General features: G+C 47.0%; 1 protein-coding gene across 1 annotated transcript; it reads right to left on the bottom strand.

The window, feature by feature from the left end:
- Positions 1–380: 380 nt before the first annotated feature.
- On the bottom strand, positions 381–22198 carry LOC140207428 (uncharacterized). The gene is made up of 3 exons (XM_072275951.1): positions 22117–22198; positions 16044–17138; positions 381–646 (listed from the first exon to the last, which is right to left on the bottom strand). The coding sequence occupies exons 1-3, from the start codon at positions 22196–22198 to the stop codon at positions 381–383; spliced, it is 1443 nt and encodes a 480-aa protein (XP_072132052.1).
- Between the last annotated feature and the right edge of the window lie 994 nt (positions 22199–23192).

A 23192-nucleotide genomic window follows, 5' to 3' on the forward strand; every position in this document is an offset into this window, starting at 1 on the left:
CACCACCCCGCTTCCAATTTGCCCTCGCAGCCCATGACGGGAACAGCTGCCCCAGACTCTGGAACTCTGTAACAAACACAATGTTAACAGCAAGATTAGACAGTAATTAATATGAAGGGAGAATCGTTGCTTCCTGAAAGGACACGCGAGCTGAGCTGTCTGATCCAATGGACCAGAGCCTCTCTTGTTTACAGCTTAATTTGCTCCGTGTCCATCCTCCCGGGTAAAGGAACGTCCAATCATCTCACTTTCTCCCACCTCCCCTCCACCCGCCTACCACTCACCCGACACCCTCAATCCATCCTTAACCTCAACCAACACAAACAGATCCCCTTCACCCCAAACCCCCTCCCAGCTTGGGGATCCACAACTAACAGAGCTCACAGCCCGGTCTCGGCCGCAAAGCTGAAACCGGGGCTGTGGGACCGAAGATCCCGGGGCCTCCAGCCGTCCGGCAGAACTCGGTTCCGGGGCGCTTCCCCCCGCAACCGGCCTCCGATTTCCACAAACTCGGAATCAGACGCCCGGACAGCCGGCAACAGTCGGTGCCGGCAGCGCGCCTGCGCGTCTCCCAGGGCCCAGCAGCGCCACCATCGGCCGGAGGCCGGAGGGACAACGCAGGGAGCTCGGCCGTCCGGCTCTTTCACTGGGACAGCCCGAACTCCACATCAGCTCCATCCAGCCGACTCCGAGCGAAAGTTAATGGCCAACAAATATAATTCGCCTTAGCGATCAGCTGTCCGAATGATTCCCTGACATTTAGAGGAAGGGATATGTATGGCCCACATTGTCAGAGTGTTTAGCTTCGTGCCTTGCCGTTCGGCGTGGGCGATCATGTCTCTCCATCCATCACGGTCCTTGACCCTCCAAATTGTAGTTGCTGCCTCCCCTGTTTCTAACCATGATGTTAATCCACCTATAATTTTCATTCTCTGTCTGCCTCTGCTTCTTCTTCCTTCCAGCTTTCCAGTTGTACCTAAATGTTCTAATGTCTCTCTTCGCGTGATGTGTCCAAAGAACTTTGATGGCTGTTTTCTGATTGTTTCAAGTAATGTACGTTTTGTTTTCGTTATCTGTCGAACTTCTCGTTGGTTATCCTGTCCTTATATGATAGGCATCGCATTCTTCTGAGGAACCACATCTCTGCTGCATTGATTCTTTTTTCCATTGCATTTGTGATGGTCCATGACTCGCAGCCATACAGCAATATAGGGAGAATGTAGCAGCTGACAGTTCAAAGGCGGATGTCAATTCCTATTTTCTTGTTCGTTAGGATGTTTCTCATTTCTGTCAATGCTGTTCTTGCCATTGTTATTCTTGCTTTTATGTCTGTTTCGCATTTGCCATCAGATGTTACCCATGATGCAAGGTATTTAAAGTTGTGAACTTGTTTCAGGATTTCATTTCCCAAGACCATCCTACAGTTTGGGATATCAGGTTTCATTGAATAGTTTAGTTTACCAGGAGACAAAGACCGCAGGGAATAGATATCTTCTGTTGACTAAGACACTGTGTAGACCCCATTGGCAATTCTAGTTCGCATTCATTAAAAAAATCCGGTGTATATGAAAATACTAAAAAACAAGATACTACTCTATCTGAAGCAATTCCAAACCAGATCAGTCTGGAAAGTCCTCCCCTGAAACATTTCACAAACAAGAGAAAATCTGCAGATGCTGGAAATCCGAGCAACACACACACAATGCTGGAGGAACTCAGCAGGCCGGCAGCATCTTTGGACAATTGTACAGTGGGCGTTTCGGGCGGAGACCCTTCGGCGGGATGCTGCCGGACTGCTGAGTTCCTCCAGCATTTTGTGTGTGTTGCCCAGAAACATTTGTGATTCTGCGACCCAACTCGAGACAAACACCACGCCGCCCGCTCCATTAACAACACGGCACAGCGGAACACAGAGCAGGGACTTTACATCACAACACTGGACTCAGTGATGAAACCCTAATTTAGTTTTATTGTTCCAAATCATTAAGGTGTTTTTAAATAGAAGCACCCACCCTCATGTGACGTCACCCACGGGCTCTCCGCGTTTGCATCTGCTGTCACGTGCACTGCGCCTGAGGTCACACACGCGCTGCTGCGCTCGAGCTTGGTCGGTTTAACGGCTGAACTACTGAGCACGAGCCCCCACCCCACCCCCACAGACAACGGAGGAGTTAGCGGCTGCGCTACTCCCATTGGTGGGGAGTGATGTCAATCACTGGTTACATCCAATAGAGGAGGCGGTCGAGCCGAGAGGGCGTTACCCCCGCTGAAAACCGCCTTCAAACTTTCCTCATCAGAGCGGAACAAATCCCAAAGTAAATGTCCGCTTTCTGATTTATTTCCATTTCCCTCCGAGGGAAGTTGGGGCGTTTGTGAAGCGTCTCCTGCGGCCGGAGTCTGATGTGTCGCTGAGAGGTAGGAGGAGACCGCTCGGCCCGTCGGTTTGATGCCGGTTCCCCGGGGAGGGAGAGGATGAAGACGGGGAGAGAGGGGGCGGACAGGATGTTTGTCCCGGTGGGGACAGGAGGGGCTCATCTGTGGAAATGTCTGAGCCCACGGTGGTGGCGATTCACCACATTGGGGGGCAAACACCGGCAGACTGTTGCCCTGCAAGCGGGGCCAATGGTCCGGGCAAAGTGACAATTATTTGTGTTTTGTTGAGACTGTACCGGGAATATGGTGTAAAATCCCGCTCCCCACACTAACACGGGTCACACAGACCAAAGAACAAACTGCCGGAGGAACTCAGTGGGTCGGGCAGCATCTGTGGAGGGAAATGGACCGTCAACATTTCGGGCCGAGACCCTCCCTCTGGACTGAGAGTGGACGGGAAATAGTCCGAGAAAAGAGGTGAGGGGTGGGGATGGGGCAAGAGCTGGGGAGTGAGAGGTGGATCCAGGTGAGGGGGAGGTGGGAAGGTGGAAATAGTGACGGGGTGGGAGGTGAGTGGTTGGGGCAACACGGGGCTGCAGAAGATGGAAATTAATTCCATAGAGGATTAACAAAGAGGTTAGAGAGTATTTGTTATGGAGAGTGCAATGAAGATTCACCAGACTGATCCCTGGAGTGGTGGGGTCATCATATGAAGAAAGATCAAATGTGATAACCCTTTCATTTAGAGAATCGAGGACTGAGAGGTGAACACATTGAAATGCACAACATCATTACTGGCTGAACCAGGGATCCCAGTCTCTGAAAAAGGGGGTGGACTGTCCGGGACTGAGATGAGGGGAAATGTCTCCACTCCGAGGGTGGTGAATGTCTGTAAATCCCCACCACAGAGGGTGGTGAAGACTCAGTGATCGTCTTCACATAAAATAGAGGCCGGCAGATGTCTGGAGACCGAAGGGATCGAGGAAATGAGGATCGGGCAGAAACATGTGGCTGAGATGGGAGAGCAGCCACCATCTTGTTGATGGTTAGAGGGGCTGAATGGCCACCTCCTGCCGTTTCTCACTTGATGTTTCAGTGTTCCTGTCCAGTGAAGCTGGAGGAATGTGAATAGAAATGAGTGTTTATAAACATGGACAGATTTAAATGAAACCTGCACATTTCCGTTTTGGGTCTGAATTGTGTGTTGGACCAGGATGGGAATTGAGCCCGTGACTCTGTGACCTTGGGGTGGAGGGAAAGGGACAGGGAAGATATGGAGGGAAGAAGTAAAAATGTATCTGGTGTAAATATGGAATGATGTGGGAAATGTGGCAGATGGGTCGGGCAGCGTGTGAGGGGCGAGGAGCAGAGTCACCGGACCAGATGGGAGACCCTCCACCCGTCACCTGATCCTGTTTCCTGTTCATGTTTTTCCACAAATCTGCAGCATCTGCCGGTCACTGCTCTACGTGTCCGTGCAGCTTCATCTTTCGCCCGTTCAGAAAAGGCAGTGAGATCCGGATCTATCACGTCCTCTCGTTGTGGGTGGACAATGATTTATTCTGCAATATTTTCAGCATGTTTCCATATAACCACATAACAATTACAGCACAGAAACAGGCCATCTTGGCCCTTCTAGTCCGTGCCAAATGCTTTCTCTCACCTCGTCCTAGGCCTCAAACCATAACCACTGGACTGAGGCCTGGGATTAGGCCTCATTCCAGTGTTTTTACCAGCTGAAGTGCAGCCAATGTTTCCGAATGTCTGACCCATTTATGTGAGAGTTAGCCTTTTCTATTTATCTGAGTATCTCATAAACGTGTAGTTTAGTTCAGCTTCACTCCAGAATTTACAAAGCAACAACCCAGTCAGTCAAATAGTTCCACACAATTAAAATAGTTTACAGTATTACATTTTTAAAATGTTTATGTTGTACTACTTATATAATTTAACTATTTAATATGTATATTCTTATTTTAAATCACAATGGTTAAAATCTATTGTTATGAATTAGGTTCTATTGCTGCCGCAGAGACAACAAATTACATGACATCTGCCGGTGCGATTAAACCTGATTCTGATAATTGGTCTGGGAGACCCGCCACCGGTCACCTGATCCCGGTTACCGCAGATCGTAATGTGAGATTGAAGCCTTTTCTATTTATTTGTGTTCCTCAGTTGTGTTAAGTTTCCCTCTGTGGTTCCAAAGCAGAAGCTCAGTCTGTCTAATATTTCCACAAAATTAAAATGGGGAATTTGTTTATTCTCATCACGTACTGAGCTACAGTGAAAATCTTGCCCGACCTACCTCCACACAGATCAATACATTACTACGGTACATTGAGCTGATATACGACAAAACAATAACTGTAACAAAGCATTGTGGCTGCAGAGAAAGTGCAGTGCAGATAGACATATGGGGCAGGGTCACGTCGAGTTACATTGTGAGGTTGAGTCCATTTTATTGGACCGGAGACCATTAATTTGGCTGACAACCGCGGACAAGAAGCTGTCCATGAGCCTGGTGGTACGCACTTTAAGGCTTTTGTATCTCTTCCGCGATGGGGGATTGGGTTTGCAGCATCTTTGAGTACACAGCCTGCTTTTCCAATGCAGGGGACGTGTAGGAAGAGTCCATAGAGGGGAGGCTTGTTTCTGTGATGTTCCCAGATGAGACCAAAGTTCTCTGCAGTTCCTTGCAGTCATGGGCAGAGCTTTAGCCATATGAAAGCGTGAAGTATTGACAAGAAGCTCAGAGACCTCGGCCTTCACCCTGCCTTGTGTAGCTGGATCCTGGACTTCCTGTCAGATCACCGGCAGGTGGTAAGGGTGGGCTCCCTCACCTCTGTCTCTCTTACCCTCAGCACACATGCCCCACAGGGTTGTCTCCTTGGCCCCCTCCTTTACTCTCTGTGCACCCATGACTTGTGTCGCCACCCACAGCACCAATCTGTTCATTAAATTTCCTGACGACACTACATTGATTGGCCTAATCCTAAATAATAACTTTCAATCGATCAAATGCTTCCTGACAAGGCTCGGTCGAAACAAACTTTTCACCCTTCTTCAGGAGATTAGTCAGAGGAAGAGCGATATCAGCAAAGTTCTTACAGAACTTACGATAATATCCAACCATTCCCAGAAACCTTTCAAGAGCCTTCTTACCAGTCTGTCACAAAAACTGTGGGTCAACTGTCTAAGAAAAATAACAAGATGGTTTGAGTGGCAAAAATAGATTGTGGTGTTTTTATTTACAAAAATAGTGGAAAAACAAAAACTTGGATGTCCACATGAAAACAAGAAATTTAAAAAAAAAACTATATATATATACAGCTTGCAATTGTCACCTGTCCGGTTAACAGCCACCCTCAGACTAAACAAAAAAAGAACCCAAAGCCTTGGTAACCCAAGGCTTATAACAGCTAAGCCAATCCCCCTAGACTAACCAAAAGCTAATTAACTCAATTATCTTCCATTTCACACAATCTGAAACTCTACCACCAGTTCTCACAATAAACACATATACTTCATCATAGGATTCACCATTTCCCGGTTAAATAACTTAAATAAACCCCATGAGTAATTAGGTAACATAACCCTTGTCCCAGGTAAAGATGGTATCCTCCACCATCGGCACACCTGTGCAGGTTGCTGCTGCCTCTATATAAGACAGCTCCATGCAGCAGCTCTGTTTCAGACCCAGTGACTGTGGAGGAGAGAGACGTCAGATTACCATGACACTTCGGCAAAACACTTACTGGAAAGATGAATATGAATAAATTGACCTGAGATAATAAAACTGTGACATAGTGTGTTTCTTTTTTCCATGCCTGTTACTGCTGGGGATGAGTGTAAAATTGTGACTGTTGATTTATTGTGATGTGTGCACTCACCACAATAACAGAGGGGAATAATGTGTGTGGATGACGCTTTGAGTGTTTTACCGAGTGTGCCATGAAACATCTGTAATCAGTGACCGGCCTTCGTCACACAGTCGCAATAGGAACTTCAGAAATGGCCTGGATTTTGCCTGCACAGGAGCCAACTTGCCTTGACCTACAACACAGCCAAGACAGATCACAGTGGCATGGCCAAATTCACTCTTAGCTAAGTCAACTGTAAGATTGGCCCTGGAAAGCCTGTCAAACAGCTTTTCAGCAGAGATATGCTCTTCCCAAGTGTCACTCCCTGTGACTAAGTCATCAATATAGGCATCTGTGTGTCCTAACCCTTGAATTACAGAATCAATCATTCTCTGGAATGTTCCTGGAGCATATTTCATTCCAAATGGTGAAACATTGTATTCATACAACCCAGGTGTCAAAAATGCAGAAATTTCTCTACCTCAGTCCATCAATGGAACACACCAATACCCTTTCAACAGATCAATCTTTGTAAGAAATTACCTTTTCCAACCTTATCGATGCAATCATCCACCCTAGGGATAGGATAGGCATCTGTTTTTGTTACTGCATTTACCTTCCTATAATCAGTGCAAAATCTAACACTACCATCAGGTTTGAGCACAATAACGCAGGGTAAGCTCCAATCTGATGTTGAAGGCCTAATAATACCATTTTCAGCATATATTCAATTTCTTGCTCAGCCACTTTACACTTTTCTACGTTCATGTGATATGGGTGTTGCTTAATCAGTTTGGCTTGACCTATATCTACATCATGTACTGCGACCATGGTTTGCTTGGGAGCACCAGGAAATAAATCTTTAAACTTCAGAATTAATTCCTTCAGCTGTTGTTGTTGCTTTGGCTGCAGATGAGCCAACTTGTTGTCAGTGTTTTCGAGAACAACCGAGTTCATTAGCCTAACTGGGACCATGTTTGGCTTGTGAAAACTCTCACGCGAGTCAATTGTTTCATTCTCAGGGTTGTCAGATTTATATGTTTGACAACACTCACCGATGGTGCCTGCTTGCCAGAATAAGGCTTTATCATATTGATGTGTACCACCTGTGTTAGTTTACGTCAGTCATGTGTTTTAATAACATAATTCACATCATTAATTTGAGAGACTATTTCATACAGTCCATTGAATTTTGCTTGAAGTGGACTCGTCAACATTGGAGATAAGGCAAGCACATTATCCCCCACCTAGTATTTTCTTTTGTTTTGGTCCGCTTATCAAACCAACACTTCATTTTGTTTTGAGAAATCTTTAAGTTTTGTCTCGCTAGACGACAGGCTTGGTATAGTTTATTTTTGAACTTCAAAACATAGTCTAACAAGTTAACATGTACATCCCCATCAATTCACTGTTCCTTTAACAAGGTCAAAGGTCCCTTCACTCTATGACCAAATACAAGTTCAAATGGACTAAAGCCCAGTGATTCTTGTACCGACTCTCTTAAGCCTGATTTATACTTGTGCGTCAAGTGTACGCCATAGGCACCACGTACCCTACGCCATACCCACGCTGCACCCTACGCTGCAGGGTAACGTGCAACTCCTCAAAAAAGTAACTCACGCGTCGCGGCGATGCAGACCGCAACAACTGTGATTGGTTTGCTTGGTAGCATTGCATTTCTAGTTGCTTTTCTCTGCCATGTCTGTACACTGATGCAAAATAAATGGTTGGAGACAATGAACCAGATCATCAAATCTACCTGCCAACATGGGAAAATATTTGAAATGCATCTCGTCGTCCATGTCTCTCACAAAGAAGCTCAACAGTGTCAGAGAAACCCCACCGCCAACTTGCGTTTTGGTGGTGAAGTGCAGAGCAATGCAGACACAACTATGCATGCTCGCTACGCAAAAATTAAATCAGGCCTATGGTGTAGGATATGGCGTATCTCGAACGCACAAGTATAAATCAGCCTTTACGGTGAACAAAAGCAAATGTATTCCTTCATCCCAATTTTTTCTATTTTCAACACAGTATGCCTTAATCATTTTTTGACAGTAGAATGAAATCTTTCTAAAGCCCCTTGTGATTCCAGATGCTACGCAGACGATGCAATTTGTTTTGCTCCCAGTTCATTAAATACCTGCTGGAATAATCCAGATGTAAAATTACTTCCTTGATCAGACTGGATTTCTTTAGGCAAACCAAATAAAGTAAAAAAAAACTTAAGAGCCTTCGTCACAGTCTTAGCTTTAATATTTCTGAGAGGTATTGCCTCTGGGAATCTGGATGCGGTACACACAATAGTTAGCAAATACTGATGGGCAGCTTTAGTCTTTGGCAATGGGCCAACACAATCAACTATAACTTTGGAAAAGGGTTTACCAAATGCAGGTATAGGCCAGAGTGGGGCCACTGAGGTGACCTGATTAGGTTTACCCACAACTTGACAAGTGTGACAGGTTCTGCAAAAGGTCAAAACATCTTTCCTCAAATTCGGCCAGTAAACTTCTTTCATAATCCTGTTTACAGTTTTATTCTCTCCAAAATGGCCACCGGAGGGCATACTGTGAGCCAAAGTTTAAATTTCAGTCCTATGAACTTTAGGAACTACAACTTGGTGAATAATTGCCCATTTCTCACTCGCAGGTATAGCAGGTGGCCTCCACTTCCTCATTAACACTCCATCCTTGAGATAATACCCTACTGCCATTTTCTTAATCTCATCATCTGAGAGAGATGTTTCTTATAAAGCTTCAATCTCAAGGTCTTGGTTCTGTTCTGTTATAAACTCCTTCCTAGACAGAGATAAATTTTTCTCATCAGACTTACTACCTGAATCCTGTTGAAACAATGAAGGCTGAAAGGTCCCTGACAAGTCATCATAACCTGAATCCTGGTGAACCTGATTTTGGCTATCATGGGTATCAGAATCATGCTGCACAGAACCGTCTGCATTGGCAGACATTTTAGCCATACTTCGAGTTACTGTGATAAATGTTAAAATCCATCTGTGGGTCGTCAGTGGTTGGCTTAGTTGTCAACTGCACTGCAGGAACAACTTTACCATCTGCCAGGTCATTCCCTAACAGCAAAGTAACAGCTTCCACTGGTAAACTGGAGCATAATCCAATCTTTACAGGTCCCGAAACCAACCCTGACTGTAAAGTACCTTGTGCAATGGAACAGAAACAATGCTGCCCCCAATGCCTTTAATAAGATAAGATTTACCTCACCAATGTTAGTCTCATCACCAAACTTTAGAACGCTGTCTAATATAAGTGACTGAGAAGCCCCAGTATCTCGAAGAATTTTCACTGGTACCGGGGTTGACCCTTCCATTACTAATACAAACCCATCTGACATAAAATGATGGAATCCCTACTTAACTCAGTCAGACCTCTCAGTCCTTAACTGAGCCTCAACAGAATGTTCAGAACCCTGTGGGTTTATAGGTGCTTCAACATACTGATCACAGGCATGTGGGACTGTCTCCTTTTCCTTTTTCTTCTTCAGGACAGAATAATTAGCCACCATATGACCAGCTTTCTTACAATAGTAACAAGGAAGACCAGAATATTTCTCCTTCAACTGCTTCCCTTCATCCTTAGTCTCGTCACTAGTCCCAGCTTTAATTTCTGGTTTACTCTGGTTATCCCTGCTACTCTTTTGGAAGCTCTTATTCTGGGTGAACTTAACCTTATGAGTTAAAGCAAACTTATCTGCTAATCTAGCAGACTCCTGCAAAGTGGCAGCATCCTTTTCACTTAAATACATCTTTATGTCATCAGGGACGCACATTTTGAATTCGTCAATTAAAACCAACTCTTTCAAGCTGTTAAAATCATCATTTACATTGTTATGTCTGCACCAGCGGTCAAAACACACAAACTTCTCATAAGCACATTCCATATAAGTCCGGTTCATAGATTTCCTCAAATTTCTAAACTTTTGCCTGTATGCTTCTGGGACCAACTCATAAGCTTTGAGCACAGCCTGTTTCACTATGTCATAATCAGCTGCTTCATCAACTGTCAAAGCAGAATAGGCTAGCTGAGCCTTCCCCTTAATTACACTTTGTAAGAGAATAGGGCAAACCTCTTTTGGCCATTTTAAACCCTGAGCAAACTTCTCAAGATGCTGAAAGTATTTATCAACCTCTGCCTCGTCAAATGGAGGCACCAATTTAACTTCCCGACTGGCCTCAAACTTATCACCAGAGTCTAACGCTAGACCCCTTTGCTGCAATCTCTCTATCTTTTCCAGCTCGAACAGCCTCTGTCTTTCTGCTTCCTCTCTGTTTTTCTGCGTCTTTAGTCTCAACCTGTCTCTGCCTTTCCACAGCCTCTATCTTTATTTTTTCTAACTTGTGCGGGAGCTCTAGCTCACTAGGTTTACTTTCAGGAAACACCTCCAACTCCTGCACTTTAAACACACCCTCAGATACATGATACTCAGCTATTTTCCTCTGCATCTGTGACCTCCTCATTGTCGATTTCACCTTCACAAGTTTTAACCTTTCAGCAATACTCAGCAACTCAATCCTTCTGGTGTCCTCTAACGCCTCAGAGGTTGGCGCTTCCAGACATCTATCAACATCCATTGCTGCTGATTTTCCATACACAAATAAATCAAAAGGGATTACTCCAATGAAACCGATAACTAATTAATACGCCTCCAAATCTTTTCCTATATCAGATGCAGGCCCCAATTTTGACCCCGTAACACTATAGAAATGAGTCAGCAGCAATAGACTACACCTAGAGTCTGTTTTTGATGTTAAATCCACTATCTTTATTAGTACCTACTAACAATATCGTAACTTGTTGTGTTTTAACGCTGCAGAGAGTTTGCGCTAGCAGTTTATTGTGGTTTAGAGGGTGATAAGAGGGTGCTATTAGCCAATGGGTGGTTATGTATCGTTTTGTTTTCGGATGCCATGCTGTATGATATGACTGTGGACTGAGTTTTGGCGGAGAGTCGGGAGGAGAGACGAGGAGGACGGCGGACGTGCGGAGAGGCTCCGGTCGATCACTTCGGGTGGTCCCGAGCCGTGGGTCGACGGAATTCGGGTGGTCGTCTGACGTCGAACTTGAGCTCCAACGGTAGCGCGCGAAGAACTTGGACTTTGAATAAGTGTTGGCGCCTTTTTTTTTTCATTACTTTCCTCTCTGTATCACATGTATATTAATGCCCTAGAATTAGTAATATCTATAAAGTGTATGTGTTAAAATTTACTGGGTGTGCTGGCTGATGATTGATGTTTGTGATTGATTCGGGCGACGATTGACCCTGAGGGGACTGCTGAAGCAGGTGCTGGGCGGGATTTCCCCTAGACATACACGAGCCAAAATAACGGAACGTTACAAGTGGGGGCTCGTCCGGGATTTGAACCCGGGACCTCTCGCACCCCAAGCGAGAATCATACCCCTAGACGACCACCCGAATTCCGTCGACCCACGGCTCGGGACCACCCGAAGTGATCGACCGGAGCCTCTCCGCACGTCCGCCGTCCTCCTCGTCGGGAGGAGAGACCGAGGGTCGGAGGTAGGAGGATACTTGAACCCGGGGGAGCCTTTTGGAGTGAGGTGGGATGCTCAATGTGAGGAGGCGTTCCAATCTCTAAAAAGGGCGCTGACACAGGCCCCAGTGTTGGCTTTTGCTGATCCCCGGAAGCCGTATGTTCTACACACTGATGCCAGTCACGAGGGTCTTGGGGCTGTTCTGTACCAGGAACAGGGAAACGGATTGAGGCCAGTGGCGTTTGTCAGTCGGAGCTTGTCGCCATCTGAGAGAAACTATCCCACTCACAAGCTGGAGTTCTTGGCATTGAAATGGGCGGTGGTAGACAAGTTGAGTGACTACCTATACGGGGCCCAGTTTGAAGTGAGAACTGATAACAACCCCCTCACTTATATCCTGACTTCGGCGAAGCTGGACGCTACTGGGCACCGGTGGGTAGCAGCCTTGTCTGCCTATGAGTTCAGCCTGAAGTACCGCCCGGGGAGTCGGAACATCGATGCAGATGCCCTGTCTCGTCGGGCGCACGACGAGTCGGGCACGGCCGAGGAGTGGAAGAGTGTCCCTGCCCAGGGAGTAAAGGCCATGTGTCAAGTTGGGAGCGACGGGGAAGTAGGAGCACAGATGGGAACGGATCGGGCAGTAGATCAACTGGGGGCTGACGGTGACGCGCTGCCCACTGGTTACTGTAATGTGACTGCTCTGAGGAACCGGCAGCTGCCGGAGTTGAGTCACCAGGAAGTACAGGCGGCTCAGCGTGATGACCCAAGCCTTGGCACTATCTGGTACGCGGTTAGCCAGGGTGATATGGGGCAGGTGGAGAAGGCGAAACATGCCTCCGTTCCTCTACTACTGAAGGAGTGGCCCCGGTTGAAGCTGAAGAACCACGTCCTGTACCGAGTCACTTCGCCTCCGGACCACCCCCGGCGCTGGCAGCTGGTCATGCCCGAGAAGTATCGAAAGGCTGTGCTTCAGGCTCTACATGATGATTCCGGGCACTTAGGGGTAGAGAAGACCTATGGATTAGTCAAGGACCGGTTTTACTGGCCCCGGATGAGGGGGGAGGTGGAAGAATACTGTAAGACCTGTAGCCGTTGCGTCAGGAGGAAGACCTTGCCTGCGCAGGCGGCTCCGTTATCCCACTTGCAGAGTGCAGGACCCATGGACCTGGTGTGTATGGATTTCCTGTCTATTGAGCCGGACACCAGCAATACCGCGAATGTTTTGGTCCTCACGGATCACTACACTAGATATGCGCAGGCTTTTCCTACTAAGGATCAGAAAGCGACTACAGTGGCGAAGGTGTTATGGGAGAAGTACTTTGTGCATTATGGCCTTCCCCGGCGGATCCACAGTGATCAGGGACGGGACTTCGAGAGCAGGCTTATCCATGAATTGCTGGATATGCTTGGGGTTGAAAAGTCCAGAACCACCCCCTATCACCCTCAGGGTGATCCTCAGCCCGAGAGGTTTAACCGGACCCTGCTGGACATGCTCGGCACCTTGGAGATTGGACGGAAGAGTAAGTGGAGTCAGCACATCGCCCATTTGGTTCATTGTTACAATTGTACTCGCAATGATGCTACGGGGTACTCGCCCTACTATCTGATGTTCGGACGGGAAGCGAGGTTGCCCATTGATCTGTGTTTTGGGACTGAAGCGGGGGAAATACCTTCGAAGCCATGTCTGAAGTACGTGTCCGATATGAGGAGAGAGTTGAAAAGGGCGTACGAGTTGGCTGAGGCGGCAGCCACCAAGCAGAACCAGCGGAATAAAAGGAGGTATGATCAGAAGGTAAAGTTCGTCCAGCTATTGCCGGGAGACCGAGTCCTCATCCGGAATTTAGGACTACAGGGTAAGCACAAGTTGGCGGACCGTTGGGCAGCCACCCCATATGTGGTGGAGAGTCAGATGCCGAATCTCCCGGTTTACCGGGTGAGACCTGAGGGCGGGCAGGGGCCTGTCAAGGTACTCCATCGGAACCACCTGTTGCCTCTGGGTCGAGAGGTGAAGATGGACCCAGAGCCCGAATGGGAGTTTACTCCTAGTACGAGGACTCTGCGAGGGCGCGGGGCGCGGGAAGAGGCCGCTGCGAAGAAAACGGGGCCGGTCCCCACCTCGAGAAGGGATACGTCATCGGAAGATGATGATTCGGACGTGTGGTACCTGCTTCCGTTCGCTGATTCCCCGGTGCCAGGAGAAGAGACTCTTGGCCCTTCCATCACTGAGTCAGGGGGACCGAGGGAGGGTGTTGCAGAGCCGCCTGTATTACAGCCAGCATTGGGGGAGGAGAGGGTGGAGGCAGAACCCGAGCCAGAGGGCTCACAGGGGCAGAGGGATCCCGGTGAAGGGGAAGGTCCGACAGATCGGCTCGAGGGGTCAACTGGGGTGTCTGAACAGGGAGAGTCCACAGAGGAAGTCCTGAGGCCTCAGAGGAGTAGGCATCCCCCGGAAAGACTCACTTATATAGCGCCGGGAGAGCAGGGTGTAATCTCTACTGCCCTGCAAAGTTATGTCACTGCTTTATGCACCTGGGTTGGGTTTTGTGTTTTACAAGGAGTACTAGTGAATTCTGTTAACGTCATGAGGGCATGACTTTTTTTAGGTGGGGGGAGAGTGTACGGGGTCTTTCTTTTGTTACATTTAAAATGGCGATTTTTGTTATGTTAATCTGTGGAATGCGGCTTTGTTGTGTTTTAACGCTGCAGAGAGTTTGCGCTAGCAGTTTATTGTGGTTTAGAGGGTGATAAGAGGGTGCTATTAGCCAATGGGTGGTTATGTATCGTTTTGTTTTCGGATGCCATGCTGTATGATATGACTGTGGACTGAGTTTTGGCGGAGAGTCGGGAGGAGAGACGAGGAGGACGGCGGACGTGCGGAGAGGCTCCGGTCGATCACTTCGGGTGGTCCCGAGCCGTGGGTCGACGGAATTCGGGTGGTCGTCTGACGTCGAACTTGAGCTCCAACGGTAGCGCGCGAAGAACTTGGACTTTGAATAAGTGTTGGCGCCTTTTTTTTTTCATTACTTTCCTCTCTGTATCACATGTATATTAATGCCCTAGAATTAGTAATATCTATAAAGTGTATGTGTTAAAATTTACTGGGTGTGCTGGCTGATGATTGATGTTTGTGATTGATTCGGGCGACGATTGACCCTGAGGGGACTGCTGAAGCAGGTGCTGGGCGGGATTTCCCCTAGACATACACGAGCCAAAATAACGGAACGTTACAGTGGTAAAACGAGAGAACAGTCGCTGTAGATTTCATCCATCGTTGTTCCAAATCCACATACAAATTATCACCAGAAGTGACTTGTCACAAGAGGTATCGTCTTCAAGTGAATTTCCACACCACACCCAGGCAAGGGTTAACACATAAGTGGTCTTCACAGGATACCCCAAATCAGATCCACTCCTATGGATCAAACGAGATGACAATCACACATTCAATGTATGCTGAATCGATAATTAACCCACCCTTATGGGCAGAGGAAAGTTCGAAACAGTGACCCTTGGCCAGTAGTTCCCTTGTTTCGAACCTTCCATTTTTCCTCCTTCATCTCTGTCTGACTCTGAGTGTCTGCGTCCTCGGTTAAAACTAAACAAGCTGTGAGTGATGTAAACGAGATGCAAGTCAGACTGATTACCATTCTTAATCTCTCTCTCTCTCTCAAAATGACAGTCCACAACAAACGAAATCTACGGATTCACAACAACAGCCACTCCTCATTGTGAACTGACTGGTGTGCCAGTCGGTGGGATGACTGAGTGAATCCTTTCCCACATTCTGAGCTGGTGAATGGCTTCTCCCCAGTGTGAACTCGCTGATGACTCTGTAGGTTGGATGACTGAGTGAATCTCTTCCCACAGACTGAGCAGGTGAATGGCCTCTCCCCAGTGTGAACTCGCTGATGATTCTGTAGGGTGGATGACTGAGTGAATCTTTTCCCACAGACTAAGCAGGTGAATGGCTTCTCCCCAGTGTGAACTCGCTGATGATTCTGTAGGGTGGATGAGTGAGTGAATCTCTTCCCACAGACTGAGCAGGTGAACGGCTTCTCTCCAGTGTGAACTCGCTGATGACTCTGTAGGGTGGATGACTGAGTGAATCTCTTCCCACAGACTGAGCAGGTGAATGGCTTCTCCCCAGTGTGAACTCGCTGATGTGCCACTAAGTTGGATGACTCAGTGAATCTCTTCTCAGAGACTGAGCAGGTGAACAGCATCTCTCCAGTGTGAACTCGCTGGTGAGCCATTAGCTTAGATGAGCAAGTGAATCCCTTCCCACAGTCTGAGCAGGTGAACGGCCACTCCCCAGTGTGAACTGACTGGTGTGCCAGCAGTTTGGATGACTGAGTGAATCCTTTCCCACATTCTAAGCAGGTGAACGGCTTCTCTCCAGTGTGAACTCGCTGATGACTCTGTAGGCTGGATGACTGAGTGAATCTCTTCCCACAGACTGAGCATGTGAACGGCTTCTCCCCAGTGTGAACTCGCTGATGATTCTGTAGGCTGGATGAATTAGTGAATCCCTTCCTACAGACTGAGCAGGTGAACGGCTTCTCCCCAGTGTGAACTCGCTGATGACTCTGTAGGTTGGATGACTGAGTGAATCCCTTCCCACATTCTGAGCAGGTGAACGGCTTCTCCCCAGTGTGAATTCGCTGATGATTCTGTAGGCTGGATGAATTAGTGAATCTCTTCCCACAGACTGAGCAGGTGAACGGCTTCTCCCCAGTGTGGACTCGCTGATGTCTCTGTAGGCTGGATGACTCAGTGAATCTCTTCCCACATTCTGAGCATGTGAATGGCTTCTCCCCAGTGTGAACTCGCTGATGTTTCTGTAGGGTGGATTTATCAGTGAATCTCTTCCCACAGACTGAACAGGTGAATGGCTTCTCGCCAGTGTGAACTCGCTGATGACTCTGTCGGGTGGATGAATTAGTGAATCTCTTCCCACAGACTGAGCAGGTGAATGGCTTCTCCCCAGTGTGAACTCGCTGGTGACTCCGTAGGTTGGATGACTCAGTGAATCTCTTCCCACAGACTGAGCAGGTGAATGGCTTCTCCCCAGTGTGGACTCGCTGATGTCTCTGTACGCTGGATGACTCAGTGAATCTCTTCCCACATTCTGAGCAGGTGAACGGCTTCTCCCCAGTGTGAACTCGCTGATGTTTCTGTAGGGTGGATTGATCAGTGAATCTCTTCCCACAGACTGAGCAGGTCAATGGCTTCTCGCCAGTGTGAACTCGTTGATGTCTCTGTAGGGTGGATGAATTAGTGAATCTCTTCCCACAGACTGAGCAGGTGAACGGCTTCTCCCCAGTGTGAACTCGCTGATGTGCCAGTAGGTTGGATGACTGAGTGAATCTCTTCCCACAGACTGAGCAGGTGAATGGCTTCTCCCCGGTGTGAACTCGCTGGTGTGCCATTAGGTCAGATGACCGAGTGAATCCTTCCCCACAAGTTCAGCAGATGACCAGCCTCTGCCCAGTGTGAGTTGCCTGGTGTGTCCACAGGTGGGATGACCGACTGAATCCCTTCTCGCACACAGATCAGATGAATGGCCTTGTCCAGTGTGAACTTGCTGATGTACCTTCAATTGAGATAACCGAGTGAATCCACTCCCACTGTCTGAGCAGGTGAACGGCCTTTCCCCTGTGCAAAATGACGGGCATGCTAGTCAGTCAGATGACCAAGTGAATCCCTCCCCACAGTCTGAGCTGGAAGGATGGTTGATTGAAATCCTTGCTCCACTTCTCAAACATCTGGACAGAGACAGCAAAACTGGCGTACCGGGTTTGAGATCCTAGGAGCTAAATTCCATCTTGTTTTTAACCTGTAAAAAGATTTACAAAATCCATCATTGGGTTAGGACCAAATTTCAGATGAGATTACTTGAGTTCTCAAGGTTTGATCTGGTATCACACTGTTACAGTGAGGTTCAACCCAAGTTGGAGAGAGAAATCATCTTCTAACTGGGCACAGTGCTGGTATCTGGAATGGCCATCAATTCTCTGATGCTCTTCCTGTCTCTATCAGAATGGGGCATTTCTGCCATCTCCAATCTGTGACCTGGCTCAGTTTGCCTCTCTCCATTTGTATTATTCCCTGTTCCTGCTGAGCCACATGGGTGCCTGGCCCCACAGTAACTGAAACAGTATCAGGCAAATTGTCTTTCTTGTCATGCACCTGGGATTTTCTTTTATGCATTATTAACTTAAAAGTGCCACAGTTTTAACACCATTTTCAAAACTCCTGCTGAGATGAATGGTTGGTCTGCACAGCTGTTAAAAGGACTTAGAGGGAATTTTTGTATTATTTCAGGTTCTTGTCACAGTCATCGAAAATTACAGCACAGAAACAGGCCCTTTGGGCCATCTGGTTTGTGCTGAACGATTTAAACTACCCACCTCCATACCCCTACCATCCAGGTACCTATGCAAACCTCTTAAATGTTGAAATTGAGCTCGCATGCACCACTTGTGCTGGCTGCTCATTCCACACACGCATGACGGTCTGTGTGAAGAAGTTTCCCCTCATGTGCGCCTTAACATCTCACCTTTCACCCTTAACCCATGGCCTCTGATTGTCGTCCCACCCCATCTCAGTGGTAAAAGCCAGCTTGCATTTACCCTATCTATACCCCTCATAATAGTGGTATACCTCCATCAAATCTCCCCTCAAACTTTTATGTTCCAAGGAATAAAGTCCGGACTTGTTCAATCTTTCCTAATAACCCAAGTCCTCCAGACCTGGCAACATCCTTGTGAATTTTCTCTGAACTCTTTCAACCTCTTTTACAACCTTCATGTAGGTAGGTGACCAAAACTGTACACAATACTCCAAATTAGGCCTCACCAATGTCTTCCACAAGTCAAGATAACATCTATCTATTGTTGTCAGTACTTTGGTTCATGAAGGCCAATGGGCCAAAATCCTTCTTTCCATCACATCTATGACACCATTTTCAATAGACAATAGGTGCAGGAGTAGGCCATTTGGCCCTTCGAGCTGGTACTGCCATTCACTGTGATCATGGCTGATCATCCACAATCAGTACCCCATTCCTGCCTTCTCCCCATATCCCTTCACTCTGCTATCATTAAGAGATCTCTCCAACTCCTTCTTAAAAGCATTCAGAGAATTGGCCTCCACTGCCTTCTGAGGCAGAATATTCCACAGATTCACAACTCTCTGGGTGAAAAAGTTTTTCCTCAACTCCATTCGAAATGACCTACCCCTTATTCTCAAATTGTGGCCTCTGGTTCTGGACTCCCCCAACATCAGTGAATTGAGGACTTGTATTCCCACATCCCTTTCTTCTACAACACTCCTCAGTGCTCTACCAGTCACGGTGAAAGACCTCCCTTGGTAGGTCATACCAAAGTGCAACACCTCACACTTGTCTGCATTAAATTCCATTTTCCATTTCTCAAACCATTTTCCCAGTTGGTCCAGATCGCACAGCAGCCATGATAGTCTTCCTCATTGTTCACTACACCACCAATCTTGGTGTCAGCTACAAATTTGCTGATCCAGTTAACCACACTATCATCCAGATTACTGATATAGATGACAAACAATAACAGATCCAGCAGTGATCCCTGTGGCACACCACTAGTCACAGGCCTCCAGTCAGAGAGGCAACCATCTGCTACCACACAGTGGCTTCTCCCAAAGACAGTGTCTCATCCAATTTACTATCTCATCTTGAATGCTGAGTGACTGAACCTTCTTGATCCACCTCTCATATTCCACCTCTGTAATCTGTACAGGGTCTAGGAATTTGATGCTGCTTTGCCTCACTTCTATAGACTCTGCGTTCATCTCCTGAGCAAAAAATATCTCTCACATCTATTTTGTCTCCTCATATGGATTACCATTCTGATCTTGCAGAGGATTAATTTTTTCCCTTGCAATCTTTTCACACTGAACATATCTGCAGAATCCATGAGGATTCTCCTTCACCTTGTCTGCTGGGGCAACCTCATGCCTTCTTTGTCTTTCATAAGTGTTCACTTGAATTCCCTGTATTTCATAATTACCCATTTGTTCCAATCTGCCTGTACCTGGTATGCACCTCCTTTTTATTGATCTGGGAGATGAAAGCCAAAGGGGTGATAGAGCTGCATGGTGTGGGGTGGGGTTGGGGGGGGGGGTTAAACTAAAGTTGCAGGGGGAATGGGAGCCTGAATAACAGAACAGATAGTGTAGGGTTTGCAGTGACATTTGTTGTTCAGACCTCAGACAAAGTCAGGAATGAAAAAGTTGAGCATGGTGCAGTGAATAGGCTGAGCCCTGTATATTTCAATACAAGGAGCAGTGTAGGAAAGGCGGATGTGTTCAGGGCATGGATCAACACCTGGAATTAATACACTAGGGTCTGGCAACTGTGGCCTGGGACAGGCTGCTTTATGGCAAAGGCGTGCTTGGTAAATTGAGGCCTTCAAAGCAAAATTTTGAAAGTACAAAGCAGGTATGTGCTTGTCAGAATAAAAGGTAAAGATAGAAACTGTATGGAACCTTGGTTTTCAAGAGATATCGAGACCCTGGTGAAGCACAAAATGGAGTTGCAGAACAGGGATAGGCAGGTAGGTTCTTGTGGAGTAGAAGAAATGCAAGAGAACACATAAGAAGTAAATCAGGATGGCTAAAAGAAGGCATGAGATTGCCCTCACAGAAAAGATGAAAGATAATCCTCAGGGATTCTGGAGATAGATTAAAAGCAAAAGGATTGCAAGGCACTAAGTTGGTCCTCTGAAAGACCGGAATGGCAATCCATGTCTGGAACCAAAGTAGATGGTGGAGATCTTAAATATTCTTTTCATCCCTATTTACTCAGATGGAGACAGTGTCAATGAGAGTGTGGAAAAGCGGCATTAAAATCATGGACCCTGCACAGATTAAAGAAGAGGGTGGATAAATCTCCAGGGCATGACAAGGTGCTCCCTCGGACCCCATGGGAGGCAAGTGCAGAAATCGTTGGGCCCCAGCAGAGATAATTAAATCATCCTTAGTGAAGGGAGAGTTATCAGAGGATTGTAGGATAGGCAAAGTTATTTCGCCGTTCAACATAGAACATGGAAATCTACAGCATATTCCAGGCCATTCAGCCCACAATGTTGTGCCAACCATGAAATTTACTCTAGAAACTGCCTAGAATTTCCCTAGCACATAGACCTCTATGTTTCTAAGCTCCATGTACCTATCTAAGAGGCTGTTAACAGACCCTATTGTATCTGCCTCGACCACCACTGCTGGCAGTGCATTCCACACACCCACCACTCTCTGTGTAAAAAAACTTACCCCTGACATCCCCTCGGTATCTATTTCCAAGCAGCTTAAAACTATGCCCCTCACGTTAGCCATTTCAGCCCTGGGAAAAGCCTCTGGCTATCCACACGATCAATACCCCTCATCATCTTATCCACCTAAAAAAGGCTTTGTTGGAAGTAGGCAAAATTATGAGGGTATCGATGGGGTAAATGCAAGCAGCTTTTACCACTGATGTTGGGTGGGATGACAACCAGAGGTCATGGGTAAGTGACTTCCCCATTTATACAGCACAATACAGGCCCTTCGGCCCACAATGCTGTGCTGAACATTACTTACTTTAGAAATTCCCTAGAGTTCCCCATAGCCCTGTATTTTTCTACGCGCCATGTACCTATCCAGGATCCTCTTAAAAGACCGTATTGTATCCAGCTTAATCACTGTGGCCGGCAGCCCATTCCACGCACTCACCACTCTGTGTAAAAAACTTACCTCTTGTGGTGATATCACGTGTCAGGACGTGACTGGACAGAGTTCCCAACATGAGCAGAAATGAAGAATGATCGAGAAGCATGACAGTGTAAAACATGGTTTTGCTGCTGTTAAATACAAGTTCAATTCTGCAGAATATGGTTTGTTATTAGTAACCCACGGTACGTATAAAGAACACAACACCCCGACATCTCCTTCGTACCTGCTTCCAAGCACCTTAAAACTGTGCCCTCTCTGCAGATTTTCTCTTGTTTGTGACTGGAGGCAGAACAAAGGTGATTTTCTCAACAGCTGATGTAAAAGATTTTGTTCCCTTTCTCCGAGTTCCCGATCCTTGCATTTAGACAGCTGGAGCTCAGCTCTGTCTGAGAGACCCATCGGTTCCCATTCCCTCATCAGCCGGAAGCTCCCCGGGGCCCGTGTACGGATGGTGGGGCTGAGAGAGAGGGAAGAGAGCAGGACTGTCCCGGGATTGCGGGTCATGGTGTCCGGAGTCACAACAATTGTCCCTCCCCCTCCGCTCTCCCCTTTCCATGTCTCCCCCCGCACCCCAACCCTCACCTTTCCCCAGCACCCTGGAGACTCGTTCTCACCTGCTGTCGGTCTGCTGAGGCCTTTCGTGTACTGCGCGCATGCGTGATATTCGGCAACGTCACAATACTGACGCCTGCGCATTTGATCTGTGCTTCGACGACGGCGAAGTTTTGGGCGCAGGGAGTTATGGGGAATTACGGCGCCATGAAAGGTTTCGCAAGCATCAGTTCCATTTCCTTTCTTTCCTTTTCAATCTTTTTATTAGTTTCATAAAAATAAACATAACATAATAGTAGTACAAAGTTATTGGGAATATATTGTTATAATTATCATGTGATTATAAAGCCAGATAATACTTAAATAATAAAACTCCCAATCGTATAGGATACAAATGAATCATATAAAACAAAGAAAAAATCTAAAAAAACATGAAAAAAGGAAAAAAAAAACCCAAAAAAACTAATCTAAACAGAATTAATCAACTAAACTAAAAAAAAAAATGCACACACGAGGAAATCTGCAGATGCTGGAAATTCAAGGAACACACATCAAAGTTGCTGGTAAACGCAGCAGGCCAGGCAGAATCTCTAGGAAGAGGTACAGTCGACGTTTCGGGCCGAGACCCTTCGTCAGGACTAACTGAAGGAAGAGTGAGTAATGGATTTGAAAGTGAGAGGGGGAGGGGGAGATCCAAAATGTTAGGAGAAGACAGCGGGGGGGGAGGGATGGAGCCAAGAGCTGGACAGGTGATTGGCAAAGGGGATATGAGAGGATCATGGGACAGGAGATCTGGGGAGAAAGACAATCGGGGGGGAAGGGATGGGCAAGGGGTATAGTCAGAGGGACAGAGGAAGAAAAAGGAGAGAGAGAGAAAGAATGTGTGTATAAAAATAAAAAAACGGATAGGGTACGAGGGGGAGGTGGGGCATTAGCGGAAGTTAGAGAAGTTGGTGTTCATGCCCTCAGGTTGGAGGCTGCCCAGACGGAATATAAGGTGTTGTTCCTCCAACCTGAGTGTGGCTTCATCTTTACAGTAGAGGAGGCCGTGGATGGACATGTCAGAATGGGAATGGAATGTGGAATTAAAATGGGTGGCCACTGGGAGATCCTGCTTTCTCTGACGGACAGAGAGTAG

The sequence above is a fragment of the Mobula birostris genome, chromosome 13 (assembly GCF_030028105.1).
Source record: "Mobula birostris isolate sMobBir1 chromosome 13, sMobBir1.hap1, whole genome shotgun sequence".
Classification (NCBI taxonomy): Eukaryota; Metazoa; Chordata; class Chondrichthyes; order Myliobatiformes; family Myliobatidae; genus Mobula; species Mobula birostris.

What these genes read in the sequence shown, in the direction of transcription:
- LOC140207428 (XM_072275951.1), bottom strand. Translation starts at nt 22,198, where the DNA reads ATGCGCAGGCGTCAGTATTGTGACGTTGCCGAATATCACGCATGCGCG. An exon ending in CCTCAGCAGACCGACAGCAG is followed by an intron (nt 17,139 to 22,116) that starts GTGAGAACGAGT and finishes TCACCTGCTCAG; the next exon opens with TCTGTGGGAAGAGATTCACT. An exon ending in GCCGTTCACCTGCTCAGACT is followed by an intron (nt 647 to 16,043) that starts GTGGGAAGGGAT and finishes GGGCTGTCCCAG; the next exon opens with TGAAAGAGCCGGACGGCCGA.